This window comes from Daphnia pulicaria, chromosome 1 (assembly GCF_021234035.1).
Source record: "Daphnia pulicaria isolate SC F1-1A chromosome 1, SC_F0-13Bv2, whole genome shotgun sequence".
NCBI lineage: Eukaryota > Metazoa > Arthropoda > Branchiopoda > Diplostraca > Daphniidae > Daphnia > Daphnia pulicaria.
Window position 1 is genome coordinate 35,971,348 of NC_060913.1, and position 20,374 is coordinate 35,991,721.

Below are 20,374 nucleotides of genomic sequence, written 5' to 3' on the forward strand. Positions count from 1 at the left end.
CCGTTCCCGGTTGATGCAGCAAGTCATTCCCGGTCTGCAGGTGCTGATCGGGCACCTCTCCCCATATATAAACCCTCTGTATACACCGCTGCTTTCTCTCTCTTGCTGTACTCCCCCTGTCAATAGGACACGCAATACAAGCGCTTCACCTTTGGCTATTCGTCTCCGTGTACTCTCCATCTTCTCCGTAAGCACTCCAGCCGGGCCTTACAGAAAGGAGCGAGAGAAAGAACGAGAAGGGGCATACTGCATATCGGTAGACTAAAAGGGAGAATAAGAGGGAGAATAAGAGAAAGTATGCTATGGGACATCGAAAATACTATTTGTGTAAGCCTAAGGACTAAGATTTCGGCCCGGGAGAAGCACTTTTAAAATATTTCCGTTATGATGAAATGAAATACTTTTAATTTCTAAAAATATTCTTTTAACTTCAAAGTTAACAAAATTCAATAAACTTGAGTTAAGTTTGATAAACTTTTTGAAACGAGTTTCAAGTTTGCTTGATCCTAAAATTTTTATTGAAAAATTCGTAGGAGAAAGCAAGTAATTCTGGCTTCAAAAAAGTTTACTAAACACTAAAAAAACAAGTCACTCAACTTTATTAAATGGACACAGTCTAACCATTTTAAGTATCGACCCAATTAAACAGTGAAATGTGTATGTAGTGTCGTGGACGAAAGCTCAACACGAAATGTGAAACACAACTGAAAATCGTAGAACTTTTTGGAACTGCAAGAAAGGGGCGTTTCAATTCAGCAGAAACGGAGAAAATGTAAAATAGTCGAGTTGCTATTGGTAGGAGATTTATCGTGGATGCTTTGTGGGCGGGGAATGGTAACAGTTCTATGCCTGACCAACTGATGTTGTCCTGAAAAGTGTAGGTCTTAATATATGGCCAATATACTGGTGTACCCGAACAAAAGGAAGAAAAAAAAAACATGCTGGAAGCATGGCGCACATAAAGAAATTATAATGAAATGCTTCAAGCTGTTTGTGACGTAGTGGTAGGACTATAGATAGTCTGCACCGCTAATTGGGAAAAAATGTAAAAACTTTTTTTTTTTATATTTTTGCGTTTTTGTTTGCTAATAAAGTAAGATATTTGACAAATGTTATTGCACGTTATGACGGTAGCCCTATTTTGAATTTAAATTGATGATTTAAATCGCTACGTGAATTCTTGTTGAGGTGCGAGTCACGCGATATTCCATTATGTATATATGATCTTTGATATGACTATAATAGTCTTAAAGTTTATATATTTTATACCAAGACACTTCGCGAATATTTAAGCAAATATCAAACTTGGTAGGCCCTACAAAATAAATATAAGATATTTGAGTTTTTTAACAAACATTCAATTAATTTGTTTGACGATAAAATACGACACGAAAAAGAAATAGGGAAGAACTATTGCCAAGTCTATTGTAATAAATTCACGCTCAAATTGTATTAAAGATCTGGGAGGTTTCCTATACTAATAGGCCTGTATGTTCGGGCATATCCTGCTATGGTTATCACATGGTCAAATATATACATAGGCCTACATGCTATTTGTGTCTGCTGATGCCAATATTATAATTATAATATTGAAAATAAATATATTTTCAATTATATTTAGTTGAATTAATATTTCCGATGCATAATTTTGGGACATTGTTGAGGGGTGGGTGGGTAAATGTACTGATTGGTACTGGTGATGGTGCTAGCTATAGTCTATATAGATATATAGGCTATAGTAGATATCTTATCGGTGATGGCCGCCTTTTTTTCGAATTTTTCCGATTTGTTACGTATCAAACCGTCGAACTATTTTTTCAAATATGAAAACAATGGGCGAAAACGAAACTGTTGGTGCACAGGTGCTCGTCGCTATCGCTTTTTTTATGTGTTGCTAGGGCTTTTCTTCTTTTTATAAAGGTGCTGGTTCTTCTCTCATGAGATCTCACAAGAGACTGTAAAAGAGCTTTCCAGCACGTCAATAATAATGAAAATAAAAAGGCCAATGTACCAATCCATTCAATCCAGCCTTATGGCCTATTGTTTTAGGTTGGCGATATTTCCGAGAAGTTAAAAGTGCGCGAGTGTTTTCTCTCCTGAGGTTTTACCTCTTGGGACAGCAGCAAAAAGATATTTTTAAAAACTTTACATGAATTAAATTCCCATGAGTGCAGAACTCCCTGCTGCGCAGAATACCCGCCCTTGGACCTTTACACTAAACAACCTTGTTGTGCCACTTTCTGTATACTTTAGTGTATCCAGGGGAAAACGAACTGAGGAAACCATACTCTTGCATGGGCTAGTGTTGGAATAAGCAAATGGAAGAAAAATGCAAAGCGTTTTCTAGAGCAAAGCTTAAATCATTTCATTCATTGAAAAACGTTAATTATAGCTGTACAAATCTATATCTCAAACAAAACGCACAAATTGGCTTGTTAGCTTTATTGGGTTTTAGAGCGCCGTGCCGATGTCAGCATGAGTTCGATTCTCTTACTAGCCGAAATCTCGAGCGCCAAATCTCTTGTTATTGTTATAAAAAGATTTAATTATTTTGAATATTTCCCCCCTAGGTGAACGTTTAAGTTTTCGTATTGTATTTAAGACAGGCCTAGTACTGAATTAAATCACTATTTCATCAATCGTTTAGATTGCGCAATGGTCTAAATATATATAATATTCGCAATGCGACCGATTTGAATTTCCTGTTATTCCAGATGCTCATGTGTGACTTGTTTGCTTCCGAATCAGTGAAAACACAATTTACATTAAATTATATAAATTTATTTTATTTCGGATATAGAAAATTGCTTATAAGGAATCGCAAAGATAGGCATAATATTTAACACGGTGCTTCGTCCATCTGTAACATTAACGGCAATAACCCATTTTGGCATAATATAACAAACAATAAATTTGCTGCTGCGGATGATGGTGCTTAGGGTGCTTATCGTCTCTCACGTTGATCATTCAATTTTCACGATTGTCGGATCGGAGATTGGAGATCGCTGTTCAATTTCCTCTTCTTCTTGTAAGTTTTTGGGGTGGACAACCGAACCGAGTAGGCCTATTATAAAATGCCCCAAATATTAGCTGGCGTGGTTTAACTGTTTTCGTCTTGCTTTGGGTATTATATATCGCGCTAGAATAGCATCCTATCGAGTTTCTTTTTGCTAATTGGCTGACAGAGGTTAAATTTTTCCTGCTACGCGCATCACATTGCAAGACAGTATAAGTATAAGACTTAAAAAAAAGGAAGGGGGGAGCATTCAAATATGTTTACCACATTAATATCTTCAATAGGCCTAATCCAAGGGTAATAATAATTTGATGAAAAAATGGCTCACGATGTAGGCTACTCACGACTGAGCGGATGATTGATAGAAATGAACGAACGATGGGAACCAATAGGCCTATATGCTGCTGGAAACTTTGTTCAAGATAAACCTTTTTTTTTTTAATTCCAATGAAATAGCTCATATAGATTTCTGCCAGCATCTGGTTTTAACTCACAACAAACCTAATAAAAGTCGAAAAAACAACAACAATGTAATTTTAGAATCTTGGATACGCGTGCGCGGCTGCTGGATCTGGATGGCCGCTGAACCAGTATAACTTTGTATATAAAGTAGGCCTATAGCCTATATTTATTATATCTTGGAGGTGGCAGCGCACCAGCAGCAGCACCAGACATTGTGAGCAGCAACGACGATCCCTTGTCTTATTATAATACATGGACAAAGGAATAAATAAAACTACACCCTCAGTTACAATGCGGCAATAACACGATCAAAATTTCGTAAAAAATATAACTATAGCTAATAATTGAGAAAAAGAAACTATTTTGAAAGCACGACTTTGTCCACTGACAACATCATGCAGCCATCTGCCATCTATTTAGCTCATATATAGTCCATCAGACCATTATATAATATCGTCGTCGAATGAATCATTTAGGCTGTATAATGTACATCCGCGGCTTATTTAGGACCAACGACACGGACCAACTTCAAATCTTCAACGGCAGTTGAAAAATGTTAATCCACAGAGACACGGGCAAACTACAATTCAATAGTTCTTGATGTACTTCAGCTTCTTCCACATGAAACACGTACTCCGGAAACGGCACGGGGAAACACGATCGGTGGCTTGATCCGTCAGAAAAGCGAAAAGTCGCCCGTTTCGTCACTAATTCCGTCACTGTCCTCGTCAGCACTGCCGACGGCTTCGCGAAGTTTCCAACACGGGCGGAGATCGCTGCTCAATTTCCTCTTCTTCTTGGCCGTTTTATGAGTCAGCTGGACGACCGAGTAATGCTCCAAAAAGGCTGGAGCTTTAATTGTTTTCGTCTTACTTCGAGTATATCGCGCTGAAACAGCATCTGGTCGTGTTTCTCCTGCCAGTTGGCTGGCAGGGGTTGGTTTATGGCCTGTGGGCATCACATTACAATTTACAGTTAGACTTTTATTTGTTTTTAAGAAGTAGCCTTCAAACATGTTGATACCACGATATCTTCAAGAATCCAAGAGTATTTGGTGAAAAAAGGCTCTCGGCTGGGCGGAAGACTGGAAATGGACGAACCGAATGGTCGTTGTTGATGAATTGCTCGTCCAATTGCGGATTGAAATTCTGTTCCTAATAAAAGCAAAATTTCTTTTAGCTTTATGTTTGAAATTATTTTTCTAATTTTATCAAATACCGACACCAGACGATGTTTGGTGGAGCCTTCTTGGGCATCCTTCATGTCGAATGTTATCGGTTCCATCTGGAGAAATCTGAAAAAAAGAAAGAAAATGTTTTTGCTCATCAGCAGATTCCAATACTGAATTTCAAACCTCGAAATGGTTATGTGGTAGCTGGCGACATTTTCCACAGCCCACAAGAGTGGCGTTTCCTCGTTGTTGCGTTAGATGCAATTCTTGACGTGGAAAAAATCGAAAAAAGCTTCTCCATACTCTACAGAAACAAGGAGAAATTCAGATTCATTGTAAATAATAAAAAATGTTCCAGCGGTTCAATATACTGACCCAAATCAAGTATCTGTGAATTAAGGGCGTAGGTATAGTTGACGGCTCCGAGATTGTCGTGGAGTATGACGACGCAAAGAGAAGGTTGCCCTTTCTTGGACAGATGTCGATGGGTATAAATTTTGGTGGAGGAAGCTTTTATTTCAGCTGTCGGAGAAACTGTTAAAGAATATTCTGGAAAATAGCTAGTGAACAAAATAAAATACTTTTAAGGCCCAGTCGGAGCGAGGCTGAAGGAGGCCGTGGGATTATTCTGGTGGTGAAACTGGCGCAGAGGAAGAAAAACAACGGCGTCTTTTGCATGATGACGGACATCGATCCCTCGCCAACCAGCACGCAATACGAGCAAAATACTCGATTAATTATTTAACAAGAAATCACTTTGAGTTCTTGAAAGAAAAACTATTTAGAAAATAAAAAAGTTTTACCTGGAACATGAACTATTTTCGCATACCAGACAATCTCCTGTGGAACCACAGATAGCCTATTAAAATTGATGGAAGAAATTATTCTATTAAACAATTATTTTCAAAAAAAATGAAGCGCTTACGTGAATATCGGTCCTCGCCAATGCTGTAACTCGTTGTCAGAAGTTTATTCTGCAGAAGAAAAAAAAACCAACAGTCAGCACTCATAATTAATTGGGAAAAAGAGAATAGACTATCACCTTGCATTCGCGATTGCATAAACTTCCAGAGAAGAGCGGATGTTCCATACATACGGGCCCATAATTTCCAGATGACAACCGAGACAGAAGTAATCCATGTCCAAAGTTTCGGCCTTGATCCTGTCCACCACAACTGTTGGTTGAGTTTTCACGCAAAAATAAAAGATACAATTTGTTAGACGAAGATTTACCAATGACATAATCCCGCGGACCGTAAGTGAGATCATCTTCTCCGGAATGGTTTTTCTTCTTTTCCTTCTTGTTGTTGGTGCCCTGAAACACTGACAGGCTCTTTTTTCTTTTTAGCGATCCTCTTCAACTTGGTGTTGGTGTCTTTGATCCGGTGGTCGATGCTGGAACGTTGCAGCCATTCCGGGAACTCGTCCAAGACCAGCACTGGAATTATTTTAAAGACATACATATATGTTGTTAATAAAGGTTGACGTAGGCCTATTCCTAGAAAAATAATTAAGATCTCAACTGTTGTTGCTCTTTGACGACGCCAAGAGTTTGATAGCCCACGTCTTCAATTTGTCAGCCGTGCCTTTAACTAATTTCTTCTGATCTCTGTTAAAGGCGACTGCCTGTGGATTTAAAAAAAATAATAAAAACGTTTGATGTCAAGAATTGGCAATAAAAATTTGTAGTCGTTTAAAACCCGCAGGGCTTCCAAGACTCCTCTTTCATAGAGACTGCTGCAAGCTTGATTTAACAGACTGGCCAATGGGTCAACATCTGACACGGCTTGATGGCCGCCGAACCCAAAATATCCAGTAACTAGTCGGTTTTATCGGAGGTGGCAGCCCACAGTCATTGTGAGTAACAACGATTCCTTTATGGTGGTTATCGACAAATGTGAATAAATAAAATAACACGAATAACATTATAAAAATGGCAAGACGATCAGAATTTCTCAAATGATAATTAAAAATTCCGAAAAACAAAACAAAAAAAAAAAAAAACAATTTAATAGGCCCCTATAAAAGCGTGACTTTACCAGCCATCTAACTTAGTCCAGATGATTGTCCCCAGTCGAATGCAAAGGAGTTCCAGCATTTAAATTTTATCCACCCTGATCGGTCATTGTTACAGCGCCATAATATTTGTCATATCGGTTCATTATATTCTTAATAATAAATAAAAGTGGGCTCTATCCCTTAATTATATACTTGAACCAACAACCACTCGATCCATCACAATTTCTTAAATTAATAGTAAACCTTGAGTCCATGACCTTCTCATTATATTACCCTAAAACACGAATATAAACGACAAGGACTCAGAATTATTATAGGCTACACACGCTTGCCTTATGATTGGGATATATGAACAATTAGTATAATCTAAGCTATAATGTATATGGACAGTTATGTTGCAATTATAGTAGCCTCATGCATACATACATTTTTTATCTATACGTTATCAGTCTTTACGCGTCAGCCTTTGTTGCAACACAACAGAGGCAAACAGTGATTTGACTTTTATTAGTTGGTGCATTCATGTCGACATAATTGGTCACACAAAGAAAACTTTAAAATGTCATAAAAATAAAAAACCCGGGGGATTTTTTATTTTTGAATATCTTATTGATGAATTAGACAATTTGAAATTTTAAAAAAATCATATCGCTCACACGATACAAAGTTAGATTCGATTTCTCTATAGCTTCTTGTCCTATGTATAAATACGATACAACCACCAATGCAAAATAACAAAACCTATTCGATCTTTCGTCGATACAGTGGCTAAGTTGTACAACACCGAGACACTCGCGTCTTCTTCTGCGCTTTTTTGTTAAGCGTCACAAGTGGCCAACATCCGAATCACTTGCCGCAAACGAAAGACGACACTAATCTTCGTTTAGAATACGTATGAAATTTTGCATTATAATTTTTTTTAATAATTATTATATAGGCTACATTTCTTTTATGTTTGGTTTTGTTTTTAGGAAACTTTGAAAACTCGTTTTGAGGAGTTTGTTGGCGCCGTTGAGATTCAATTTGACCAACTGAAAGAGGAAATTCGACAGTTAAAAACGAAGGTCAGCGACAGCGAAAAAGATTTACATAATACGGGTGATGTCGCCTCATCTAAAGGTGGAATTCCAAGATCTTGTCATGAAGCCCGATTGGCTGACCCTTCATTGTCCACCGGCGTTTACTGGATCGATCCCGACGGCCAAGGTGTTGGAGACGACCCCATCCAAGTAAATTGCGACATGTCCTCAGGTATACGTTTGTGTTGATTGTTTCGTATACCGATAAAACTTTTTACTTACATTATTGCCTTCCATTTCTTAAATTCGACAGGAACGACAATTATTGGACACAACACCGAAGTAGCGACTAACGTTAGCCATTGCACGGAACCCGGGTGTTATACGACGAGACCAATCGTGTACGAAGCCTCACCAAAACAGATCGCAGCGGTAACCAAAATAAAGATAATTTTTGTGATCGAAATTATTTTATTTAGCAATCAATCTCATAAAATTACAGTACGAGTGCTACTCAGCTCCACTGCAGTTTGATGGCATCGAATATTCCTGGTGGAACGACCGGAACGGTAACGAGCAATATTACTGGCACGGTAACGATAACTCCACGCATATGTGTTCGTGCGGAATTGCAAAAATGTGTGTCGATCCTAGCAAAAACTGCAACTGTGACGCGATCGTTCCCGTTGACTTAGTCGACGAAGGTAATATTATGGAAAACAAAACAGAATTTATTTTATTGAACGCGTTTCAAATATTTTTTGGATTTTAAACAGGTGAGATAACTGCGAAGGAAAGTTTGCCCATTACACGTTTGAATTTTGGAAGAACGACCCCTGCAGCGTCGAGTGGGATTCACACTTTAGGAAAATTGAAATGCTCCGGCCAGAAGTTGGTCGACGGAATGCCAACCTCTTGCGTGGAATTGTGGCAGGTCGGTCATGTCCTTAACGGCTTATACTTGATCAAGGGCGCGTCTCAAGTAGAAACGGTTTACTGTGATTTTACCAAAGCTTCAACCGACGCAGGTTTGTTCAGACTTGAATTGAACTTAATCAGCCTGAAATAATTTCAATGGTTTTACGCAATAGGATTTGAAACGTGGATTGGTTTCGCTGATGTTAAATCATCATCTGTCTATTTTTATGTACAGAAGAATACGGTTTTCTCAACTATTAACTCTGTCATTCCATTCGAAATCACAAGAACTAATGTGGGGAATGCCATGAACCCTTCGACTGGAATATTCACAGCACCTAGACCGGGGAAATATTTTTCGGTTATTCTGGTATTGCTAATAACATTGAAGGGTCCCATGCTGCACGCGTTGATTTACTGTTGAAAGGTGTTAGAATGGGACAAGCATGTAGTGTAACCAGTCTCGATACATTTGCACTCCAATCCACTTTGGAGCTTAAAGAAGGAGACCAAATAACACTGTTCTTGGTAGTCGGAGGAATTTACGACAGCGCCGCTTACTATACAAATTTTGTCGGCTGGTTGGTTGAAGAAGATAATGTGTTCAATGTGAAGTGACAGACACAGCATATGCCGAAAATCCAATTGTGACGCGGAAATATAGTATAGCCTACATGTTTCGTGCGTTTCCGCTGCTAGGGTAAATTGAGTAGAAATTTGGCCGTCAATTAATTTTTAAATAGTTGCTTTAACTGATATTATTCGATTGAAAAATAATACATCAATAAATCAAGTGTTTCCGGTGGTAAATAGTTCTGATGATTTTTTAAGTTTGGGTAAAATATTGGGTCACAGTAGCCTAACCCACGGCAGTAAATGTAAAGTCGTGGTTCAACGGAATTAAGTTTCAATAAACTCTGAGATAATAAGAGTTCATTATTTATTTAATAAAATATATAAACCAATTGTGAATAAGGAACATCACGAAAGCGGCCATATTACGATCCCCAGCAGCTAAAAAAATAAGATATGATAATATATGAGATGATCACGCGCCACGACAATTAAAGTATATGCATCACCCACAATCGCAAGCGTCCACGATGAATTATTTCTCAGCAATTAAGTAAGCCATTTCAGCGTCCCGAGCGTGCCTAATAAAGTCGATTATCTTCATGCACTCCAAAGACAGACAAACTTTTGGCATATTTGGGTGGCGGACTCCTAATTTCTTATAATACAAAGTACAGGCTATGTAAGGTATTATTCTGTGATCTTTGAACATCATTGAACTGGAAATATAAGTATACATCACACTAAAAAAAAAACTGTAGCCGGTCTATAACCCACTATCAATTTATTCCGTTTAAGTGGCCAATAAACTCATTGCCGCGCATTGCCGTTTTTTTTTTCGGTAATAAAAATACCGGGATATATCATTTTCGAACCTGTTTTGCGGGGATTTTTCGTTAGATAATCGCGGGAACAATTTTTAATATTGTACAAAGAGCTTTCAGTAAACAAAGTCAAACAACATTTTTCAGTTGTTGGCGTGCTGAGTTCCCATTTTTCCTGGCCGATAAAGTTAGTTAGTTACCGTTAGTTACCGTTTCAAAAATTGTAACCATATGCCATCTATTCGTATGCCATATAGAAATATCGATGTGTATATAGTTATCTATAACAATAAATCATCAAATCTTTCATTTTTGCTTGTTCATCATGCGCATCGTTTTCGTTATCAACATTTTTCAGTCAGCATAGCCTAAATACCCATTTCTTTTTATACTTATAATTGTTTATTGCCTCATTCTGTATCCGTAAAAGAACGACTATAATTATGCTCAAACATCCGCACCACGGCAGCCTCATTCATCCGAAACATTGCTGTGATTGCTGTCCGCGTTGTCATTGTTGCAGCGCATTATAATTATTTATCATGTCGTTTCATCGCTATTCGTCATGGGCGCTTGTATACTCTTTTATATGAAACCGCTCGATCTAAGTAGGCTATATCCCAATTTCTTAAATTAATAGTATGGGCTAAACCATGCATAACCCGCAATTGCTCTTAAAAAACAAAACCAAAAAAAGACAACGATTCAAAATTATTCCACATGATTTGTTTCGTGGGTCGGATATATGTGAACAACTATAGCGATTCAGTTTTATAATCTAGCCTAGTATCTTTTGCTGGACAGTTATCTTGCAATTATATAGTGTTCATACATGTACAATTCTTTTGTGGGCTATAATATGCTTATTAAGTTGTTATTAACAATTATTAACTCAGGACAGTCAGGGCCCTATATAGACTTACAGACTAGAGGACCAGCTCATAAAAACTGCACTGTACTGATCACCCACGGCAACGTGAAATCCCGGCGCAAACCGGCATGGCAATATCATAAAATAAACAATCTTGTTTGATGTGTTTTTTAAAATATCTTATCGATAAATTGGGATATTTTTGAATGTTTTCTTTGTTTACATGATTGGCCAACAGATAAAGTCCGGCTGCTCTCTATTTAAGTCTCTAAAAAGGAAACCACTGTAACAAAGTAAAAAAGAGAACCCATTCGATATTTTGTGAAGAAAATGGCCAGCAGCCAGTCATCGTATCAGAGAAAGACACTTGTCTTATTCTGTGCTTTTTTTGTAACCGTGGCAAGCGCCCAACATCCAAGTTACTTGCCATCAACTAAAGACGACACTAATCTCCGTTTAGACTACGTATGAAACTGCTGAATACAAACATTTTAGTAATTATAATATACACGAATATACATCAGATTTTTTGTTGGCAGGAAACTTTGAAAACTCGATTCGAGGACTTTGTTGGTGCCGTTGAGATTCAATTTGACCGACTGAAAGAGGAAATTCGACAGTTAAAAACGAAGGTCAGCGACAGCGAAAAAGATTTACATACGGGTGATTTCGCCTCATCTAAAGCTGGAATTCCAAGATCTTGTCATGAAGCCCGATTGGCTGACCCTTCATTGTCCACCGGCGTTTACTGGATCGATCCCGACGGCCAAGGTGTTGGAGACGATCCCATTCAAGTAAATTGCGACATGTCTTCAGGTATAAAATATATAGCCTATTAGGCTATTACCTATATAATTGCTGACCGTTTTATATTTATCTTGATATTTATGGTACACAATTTTCACTATAAGCTGCGTTTTCTATATTCGACAGGAATGACAATTATTGGACACGACACCGAAGCATCGACAAACGTCGGCCATTGCACAGATCCCGGCTGTTATACGAAACCAATCGTGTACCAAGCATCATTAAAACAGATCACAGCCCTTACACAACTTTCATCAGATTGTCGCCAGTCAATTAAGGTTCTTTTCAAAAAATAATTCGTCGATCATAATATTTTATTCGTCAATTAAATTTTATGCCGGTATACAGTACGAGTGCTACTCAGCTCCTCTGCAGTTTGATGGCGTCGAATATTCCTGGTGGAACGACCGGAACGGTAACGAGCAATATTACTGGAACGGGAGCGATAACTCCACACATATGTGTTCGTGCGGAATTTCAAAGACCTGTGCCGATCCGAACGAAAACTGCAACTGTGACGCCGCCGTTCCCGTCAATTTAATCGACGAAGGTATGCTGAAAAAAGAAAAATTAGGCCAAAATTGATCCTGTTTGAAATCTGTTTTACTCTTGGATTTACCATATAAACAGGAGAGATAACTTCGAAAGAAAGTTTGCCCATCACACGTTTGAATTTCGGGAGAACGACCCCTGAAGCGTCGAGTGGTATTCACACTTTAGGAAAATTGAAATGCTCCGGCCAGAAGTTGGTCGACGGAATGCCAACCTCTTGCGTGGAATTGTGGCAGATCGGTCATGTCCTCAACGGCTTGTACTTGATCAAGGGCGCGTCTCAAGTAGAAACGGTTTACTGTGATTTTAGCAAAACTTCAACCGACGCAGGTTTGTTCAGACTTGAATTTAATTGAATCAGCATGAAATAATATCAAAGGTTTTACGCAATATAGGATTTGAAACTTGGATCGGCTTTGCTGATGTCAAATCTTCATCTGCATATTTCTATGTACAGAGGAATACGGTTTACTCAACTATTAACTCTGTCATTCCATTCGAAATCACAAGAACTAATGTGGGAAATGCCATAAACCCTTCGACTGGAATATTCATAGCACCGAGACCAGGGAAATATTTTTTTGGTTTTTCTGGTGTTGCTGATGTCACTCAAGGAACCAATGCTGCACGCGTTGATTTACAGTTGAATGGTGTTAAGATTGCACAAGGATATAGTCATACCACCCTTGATACATTTGCACTCCAATCCACTTTGGAGCTTAAAGGAGACCAAATAAGACTGTTCTTGGCAGCCGGAGCTATTGTTGACGGAACTGGTTTGCAACACACTACTTTTGTTGGTTGGTTAGTCGAAGAAGATGATGTGTTCAATGTATAGAATGACCGCTGACGCAGAAGACCAAAAATCATATTTTGATTTGGCATTTGGAAATATGTTTCGTGTCTCTATGGTAAATTGAGTCGAAAGTTTGTGTCAAATTGCCAAATATCTTATTTACTTAAAAAAATTATGCAATAAATCATGTGTTTCTGATGGTAAATTATTCTAATATCGTCTGATATTTTTGTCATTATTGCAATGAGCTAAGCAAGTCATAGCGAGGTATAATGCAAAACTGTATAATTGAGATTGTCCGTATACTAGCGTTGCAGCTTAACCCTCCTGCGCCCTCCTGGAACTTGCAAACTCTAAGTTGTTGCTGGATGCTGGGCTGGATGACGACTGAAAAAAGTTTTATATCTTTTATGAAAAGAGAAGAGTTTTATAATAGCTAATTCTCCTCACCCTGGATTGGAATAAATACACCCGTTGCGAATGCTTTTGTATAGGACGGACAGAAAACAATTCGATTCAAAACAAAAACGAGAAAGAAAGAAAAACAAATAGCGACGTTATTTAGATAGAAATATTGAATTTCTACAGAAATTTATCATTGAAGATGGCCGGATTGACTACACAATTGTCAATTGATGGGTAAACAATAACTGCACACAAATGAATTTTGTTCTTAAAGTCGACGATTCTCATGATTCGATATTAAATCAATCGACATATAAACGTATACACGTTCTAGGCTTCTAGCCCATTTCATCGACACGGATGTCGCTATGGCGTGTGCAATACTAATAATCAAAGTTCAAATTAATCTTCAAAAAAACAAACAAAGAGCTCAAACGCGGACCAGAATTACCAGCGAAGTGGCGAACCAAGCGTCTGAAAGCCACAACTAGTCTTTTGCGTCAGCGGTTTTGGGTTTTGCGTATTCTCAGTCTCACATTCTGTCTGCTAGGATTTGATTGTCAAACAAGTCAGTGTTTTTTTTTTTTTTAAATCGTCAATTTATTATTTGTTGTAGACTTGTAGACTTGTAAGTCACATTTTGACAGTTCGGGCCAACGTTTTGACATTCAGGCCCGGGCCTGCTCATAAAACTCAATTAACTCATCAAACAACTGGATGTCCGTTGTTTGGCCAATGCCTCAACTTTTTTCTTTGTTTACTAATACCCATTGAGTATTGGGGTCTCAATCCAAGTAAGTTTTATAATACTGATTGAACACTTTTTAAAGCAATAAATAATTTCAAATAAATTCTACATTCTAACAGCCAATGAAAAATGCAGATTGGCGGAGATATAGGACCGGTCGAAATAGGCCCCGACGAAATAGGCCCGGCAAATAGGACCGGACGAAATAGGACCCTACGAAATAGGCCCACTTTTAAAATATTTTTAAAGCGGTCCTATTTCTCCGTCAAAGTGGGCCTATTTCTCCCAATTATTTCTAAGTTCCATAAGGTACTCTGAAATATTAAAAAATAAATTCGACCTACTCTACATGAGTGAGAAGGCGGAATAATTTACGAGAGATCCGCCACCGTATATATTCATTGCCGTAGCTCAAACCACGATGATTGATTTCACACATTGCCGTTTCGTTTTTCACATGTTAGGCAGCTGATTCCCGTCTTTATTTTTTGATGAACGTATTCCCCTTTATCTTAACTGTAAAATTCATTTTTTACAAACGTCGTTTTCACTTATTAACTATCGCTAATTTTAAAAAAATGAACAAATTTCCGTGTTTTCTTCGCCATTTATTTGTTCCGTAGCTCGATCCCCCCTTCAGCGGCTCAGCCTTGAACGCGTCTCTCCCCTTTCAGCGGCTCAGCCTTGAACGCGTCTCCCCCCTCTACCTATGCCAGTACTCAGGTGAAGTAAGAAATGAACATGTTTGATGAAATAAATCTTACGGATTGATTTCAAACATATCCATAACAATTTCATGTTTTTTTTTAAGCAACAAACGCATATCACTTTTAAGTTTCTTGTTTTATGGGGCTGACGCGAGGTGCTGCTCAAGCCGGCCAGAAGGGTGGTCGAGCGGGGGAGGCTGCACGCACTCATGGGAGAGGGGTGAGTGAAGGGGGGTTTACCTGGGCCATACCATACACACCCATGTTTTCCCTTCTCCATATATGTTAAAGGATGGACTAGTAGTTAGCAACTCGGGCTATGAATCTCAAGCGCCGGTGTTCGAATCTCGGCCATGTCGATAAAGATTTTTATTTACAAAATATTTTAGAAAATTAATAGCTCAACAGCATAAAGCGGTGTGGAACTATCCTGGCGAAATTGATGGTTTTTTCTTTTTTTAATTGATTTAATATACAGCACGAAAAGGAAATTTCTATTATAGTTGAATACCAAATGTGGTTTTGAAGATTTCCATCTATCGGTGATAGTAGCGTCACTAGCGTGGTTCAATAGCGTCATGAAGATGGCGTCATCTGCACATCGTCAACTTCAGCGTTTAATTTACAAATAAGAAATAGAAATCTTATAAAAAAATTAAAATAGCTTCAAGATGTGTACATTTTATTTTTAATCATTTTAAAATTTGAATTGCAATTTTCGTTACATTTGATCTGTAAGAATTCGATTCTGAATCATTCTCATTTCAAATCGATTCACACACATAGCAGACGCTAACACATCAAGCGTCATCAATAGCGTGGTCTATGGTGCAATGCTATCACTGGAGTAAGGCGTTTATCTTCTATTCGGGTATGTTAGAGAACTCTTATCATGTTATTTTCAATCTTTAGTTTCTAATATTGTAATTATCAACTTGTGTGGATAGGTAGCGTCATGATTGGCCTACCCTGATGGCGTCATGATCGCTGCTGATTGCCTTTCAAATAGGTTTTCAGCATTCTGCTTACACCTTTGGCATAGAGTCACATATTTCACAATCCAACATCAATTGGTACCAACAGCAGCCCTTCTCTCCATCATCCAGAAGGGTCTGAGATCAGTGTTGGAGATGTGTGTGACAATTTTAATATGATGAAATTTATCTACCACCAAATTTTTACTCTTATGTTTTTGTTTTTCAGGATGGTTCGGAACAACCCATGGAAAGCTTATCACTCATTGATGCTGTGATGCCTGATGTTGTTGCAAGTCGTCAACAGCAAACCCAGAACAAACAGAAACCACAAGTGGTAAAGACAGAACCACCAAATTCCAATGGAGATGAACCCATGCATTCCAATCGTAAGATAGTCACTACTTTTTTTTGATCCCCTGAACTGCTTACTTATTTTCCCTTCAACTATTTAATGAAGGCTGGGAAGAGGAAACAGGACTAGAGATACCTGCCAGCAAATCTACTGTACTTCGTGGCCATGAATCTGAAGTTTTCATCTGTCTGCGCCTGAACCCAACAACATTCAGAAGGGTGGAACTGAAGTTCCGAGCAACAAAGATGTCACCTCACTTGACTGGTATGTAAGTTGTGCTATGTAATGCTATGTGTAATGTAATGTGTATGTAAGCAAGTGCTTTTGACGGAAGTGTAAGTTTGGTTTTACTATTTCATTCGATTTGTTTTAATTTTATTTCATTTCAAGGTATTTGCTGGGATAACTGAACAGAAGTTTTAAAGAAAGACTGAAACAATTGACAAGGCAAAAGATTGGGAACCTGAATGCTATTCAGGTAACTAGTGCCAATACATTTTATATATCAATAAAAATAAGATAATGTGTTCTAAAATTCTTCGTCACGAAAATGTAATTAAGTATCTCTACATTAATATTTTTTGTTTCTGATTTTCTTCTTTTTATCTGAACAGAGTGCAGGCGAGAAGCTTAAAGCTGCACTTGAACATACAGTGACGTCCTTAAGATTGTTAAGAAGCATTGTAGAAGAAATTCGTACTAAAGAAGATACTATACAAAAACTTCAAACGCATATCGAATCTATGCCACTTTCAGTACTAACAAGGTAATAAACTTTTGTTATCCACTTGAGTAACGAGATAGTTGTATCTCTTTCTTTTTAGAACATTTTATACTCAAAGAATACTGAGTATCGTAGCCAACGTCAAAAAACAAAATGAAGAAATGCATCTGGTGCTTGAAGATGTAAAAAGTGTGCAGCGTGAAATCAATTCAATACAGGGAAAAGTTGAGCGTACGTTTACCGTTACGGATGTAATTATTTTTCGGGTATCTATTACTACTATCAAAATGCTGATATTATTAATTAAAAAATGTTGTTACCTTTTTCTTTTTTTATTAGATGGCCAAATCGGATGAGACTGCCCGGCGTATTTACAAGTATTTGATTTCATTGCAAACTGATTGCTCTGACATCCAAAAATTAGTGAAAGAATCTGGCAACTTGTCACGAGAGATAAAGGATTTAGAAGATCAAGTATGTTTCGCTAATTTTTGTTTGTTTGTTTGCATTATTGTCAAATAATGTCAAATAATGATGCTGTTTGTTTCGTAATCAGCAAAGTGCAAAATCAATCATGCAAAGTGACCTCGAACAGATACGGACGGAAAATCAGATTTTAGAAGAACGAGTCGGTACTAAAATTTAATTATTCATCTTAGTTTATTTCCAGTCAGCCTCACTTTGTTCAAATTAAATTTTTCTCACTTCAACTATCTCATTCAGAGGCCATTAAGTGGATTGTACATTATACAACGCTACTATAATGCATTGATTGTAACCTTATACTTCGTTTAAACAAGAGGCTACCAAAAAATTAATTCGTTACGATGCAAGTTACTAACGACGATAAGTTAAGCTATTAAATAAGCCATAAATCAGGTTTCCTTCGTATTACGTTGGAATTGTTGAATTAAATGATTAATTGTTCCATGAATGCATTCTGCATTGACAACATTTTCTCCTTTGCTTCAACTAGAAATCCTGAGAAAAAAGTGTAAAAATTAAGTAAAGAAATTACACGTTTCAGTAAAAATATTAACAGACCTTTCATAAAATCGATAAGATCGGGATCTGCAACTAACAATTCCTTCTGAAGGTCATCAATCTGTGATTTCCATTCTCGAACTTCTGTTGCCAGTGTCTCAAGACTCAGCCTGCTCGCTTCTTTTACAGAAGCCAGTTGGACGGTGATATCTAGAAGAGATGGGTCTTGTCAATTGTTTCTGTCTTTCTTTAAAACTTCTGTTCAGTTATCCCAGCAAATACCTTGAAATGAAATAAAATTAAAACAAATCGAATGAAATAGTAAAACCAAACTTACACTTCCGTCAAAAGCACTTGCTTACATACACATTACATTACACATAGCATTACATAGCACAACTTACATACCAGTCAAGTGAGGTGACATCTTTGTTGCTCGGAACTTCAGTTCCACCCTTCTGAATGTTGTTGGGTTCAGGCGCAGACAGATGAAAACTTCAGATTCATGGCCACGAAGTACAGTAGATTTGCTGGCAGGTATCTCTAGTCCTGTTTCCTCTTCCCAGCCTTCATTAAATAGTTGAAGGGAAAATAAGTAAGCAGTTCAGGGGATCAAAAAAAAGTAGTGACTATCTTACGATTGGAATGCATGGGTTCATCTCCATTGGAATTTGGTGGTTCTGTCTTTACCACTTGTGGTTTCTGTTTGTTCTGGGTTTGCTGTTGACGACTTGCAACAACATCAGGCATCACAGCATCAATGAGTGATAAGCTTTCCATGGGTTGTTCCGAACCATCCTGAAAAACAAAAACATAAGAGTAAAAATTTGGTGGTAGATAAATTTCATCATATTAAAATTGTCACACACATCTCCAACACTGATCTCAGACCCTTCTGGATGATGGAGAGAAGGGCTGCTGTTGGTACCAATTGATGTTGGATTGTGAAATATGTGACTCTATGCCAAAGGTGTAAGCAGAATGCTGAAAACCTATTTGAAAGGCAATCAGCAGCGATCATGACGCCATCAGGGTAGGCCAATCATGACGCTACCTATCCACACAAGTTGATAATTACAATATTAGAAACTAAAGATTGAAAATAACATGATAAGAGTTCTCTAACATACCCGAATAGAAGATAAACGCCTTACTCCAGTGATAGCATTGCACCATAGACCACGCTATTGATGACGCTTGATGTGTTAGCGTCTGCTATGTGTGTGAATCGATTTGAAATGAGAATGATTCAGAATCGAATTCTTACAGATCAAATGTAACGAAAATTGCAATTCAAATTTTAAAATGATTAAAAATAAAATGTACACATCTTGAAGCTATTTTAATTTTTTTATAAGATTTCTATTTCTTATTTGTAAATTAAACGCTGAAGTTGACGATGTGCAGATGACGCCATCTTCATGACGCTATTGAACCACGCTAGTGACGCTACTATCACCGATAGATGGAAATCTTCAAAACCACATTTGGTATTCAACTATAATAGAAATTTCCTTTTCGTGCTGTATATTAAATCAATTAAAAAAAGAAAAAACCATCAATTTCGCCAGGATAGTTCCACACCGCTTTATGCTGTTGAGCTATTAATTTTCTAAAATATTTTGTAAATAAAAATCTTTATCGACATGGCCGAGATTCGAACACCGGCGCTTGAGATTCATAGCCCGAGTTGCTAACTACTAGTCCATCCTTTAACATATATGGAGAAGGGAAAACATGGGTGTGTATGGTATGGCCCAGGTAAACCCCCCTTCACTCACCCCTCTCCCATGAGTGCGTGCAGCCTCCCCCGCTCGACCACCCTTCTGGCCGGCTTGAGCAGCACCTCGCGTCAGCCCCATAAAACAAGAAACTTAAAAGTGATATGCGTTTGTTGCTTAAAAAAAAACATGAAATTGTTATGGATATGTTTGAAATCAATCCGTAAGATTTATTTCATCAAACATGTTCATTTCTTACTTCACCTGAGTACTGGCATAGGTAGAGGGGGGAGACGCGTTCAAGGCTGAGCCGCTGAAAGGGGAGAGACGCGTTCAAGGCTGAGCCGCTGAAGGGGGGATCGAGCTACGGAACAAATAAATGGCGAAGAAAACACGGAAATTTGTTCATTTTTTTAAAATTAGCGATAGTTAATAAGTGAAAACGACGTTTGTAAAAAATGAATTTTACAGTTAAGATAAAGGGGAATACGTTCATCAAAAAATAAAGACGGGAATCAGCTGCCTAACATGTGAAAAACGAAACGGCAATGTGTGAAATCAATCATCGTGGTTTGAGCTACGGCAATGAATATATACGGTGGCGGATCTCTCGTAAATTATTCCGCCTTCTCACTCATGTAGAGTAGGTCGAATTTATTTTTTTAATATTTCAGAGTACCTTATGGAACTTAGAAATAATTGGGAGAAATAGGCCCACTTTGACG

General features: G+C 37.9%; 2 protein-coding genes and 5 long non-coding RNA genes across 7 annotated transcripts; 4 read left to right on the top strand and 3 right to left on the bottom strand.

Annotated features, from left to right (window-relative positions):
* Positions 1–3,976: 3,976 nt before the first annotated feature.
* Positions 3,977–4,742, bottom strand: LOC124312306. The gene is made up of 3 exons (XR_006910466.1): positions 4,701–4,742; positions 4,502–4,632; positions 3,977–4,426 (listed from the first exon to the last, which is right to left on the bottom strand). It is a non-coding gene; the product is annotated as an uncharacterized LOC124312306 (long non-coding RNA).
* Positions 4,743–5,546: 804 nt separating this feature from the next.
* Positions 5,547–6,078, bottom strand: LOC124312443. The gene is made up of 3 exons (XR_006910500.1): positions 5,883–6,078; positions 5,692–5,811; positions 5,547–5,623 (listed from the first exon to the last, which is right to left on the bottom strand). It is a non-coding gene; the product is annotated as an uncharacterized LOC124312443 (long non-coding RNA).
* A 1,249-nt stretch (positions 6,079–7,327) lies between these two features.
* On the top strand, positions 7,328–8,038 carry LOC124312289. Its single transcript, XR_006910463.1, has 3 exons — positions 7,328–7,560; positions 7,640–7,919; positions 8,001–8,038. It is a non-coding gene; the product is annotated as an uncharacterized LOC124312289 (long non-coding RNA).
* A 286-nt stretch (positions 8,039–8,324) lies between these two features.
* On the top strand, positions 8,325–9,029 carry LOC124323297. The gene is made up of 3 exons (XM_046784325.1): positions 8,325–8,391; positions 8,464–8,715; positions 8,779–9,029. The coding sequence occupies exons 1-3, from the start codon at positions 8,325–8,327 to the stop codon at positions 9,027–9,029; spliced, it is 570 nt and encodes a 189-aa protein (XP_046640281.1).
* Positions 9,030–11,521: 2,492 nt separating this feature from the next.
* On the top strand, positions 11,522–13,073 carry LOC124323313. The gene is made up of 5 exons (XM_046784326.1): positions 11,522–11,689; positions 11,807–11,961; positions 12,032–12,233; positions 12,314–12,565; positions 12,631–13,073. The coding sequence occupies exons 1-5, from the start codon at positions 11,680–11,682 to the stop codon at positions 13,071–13,073; spliced, it is 1,062 nt and encodes a 353-aa protein (XP_046640282.1). The 5' UTR covers positions 11,522–11,679.
* Positions 13,074–15,641: 2,568 nt separating this feature from the next.
* On the top strand, positions 15,642–17,490 carry LOC124312082. The gene is made up of 8 exons (XR_006910284.1): positions 15,642–15,762; positions 15,839–16,023; positions 16,095–16,254; positions 16,326–16,484; positions 16,611–16,698; positions 16,835–16,986; positions 17,045–17,210; positions 17,284–17,490. It is a non-coding gene; the product is annotated as an uncharacterized LOC124312082 (long non-coding RNA).
* Positions 17,491–17,768: 278 nt separating this feature from the next.
* LOC124312087 lies at positions 17,769–19,179 on the bottom strand. The gene is made up of 6 exons (XR_006910285.1): positions 19,059–19,179; positions 18,798–18,982; positions 18,567–18,726; positions 18,337–18,495; positions 17,989–18,210; positions 17,769–17,925 (listed from the first exon to the last, which is right to left on the bottom strand). It is a non-coding gene; the product is annotated as an uncharacterized LOC124312087 (long non-coding RNA).
* Positions 19,180–20,374: the final 1,195 nt, after the last annotated feature.

Excerpts from the sequence above, each read along its gene's own strand:
- LOC124323297 (XM_046784325.1), top strand. The coding sequence starts at position 8,325 with ATGTGTGTCGATCCTAGCAAAAACTGCAACTGTGACGCGATCGTTCCC. Across the intron at positions 8,392-8,463 it reads CGTTGACTTAGTCGACGAAG|GTGAGATAACTGCGAAGGAA; the intron begins GTAATATTATGG and ends GATTTTAAACAG. Across the intron at positions 8,716-8,778 it reads CAAAGCTTCAACCGACGCAG|GATTTGAAACGTGGATTGGT; the intron begins GTTTGTTCAGAC and ends TTTACGCAATAG.
- LOC124323313 (XM_046784326.1), top strand. Across the intron at positions 11,962-12,031 it reads ATTGTCGCCAGTCAATTAAG|TACGAGTGCTACTCAGCTCC; the intron begins GTTCTTTTCAAA and ends GCCGGTATACAG. Across the intron at positions 12,234-12,313 it reads CGTCAATTTAATCGACGAAG|GAGAGATAACTTCGAAAGAA; the intron begins GTATGCTGAAAA and ends CCATATAAACAG.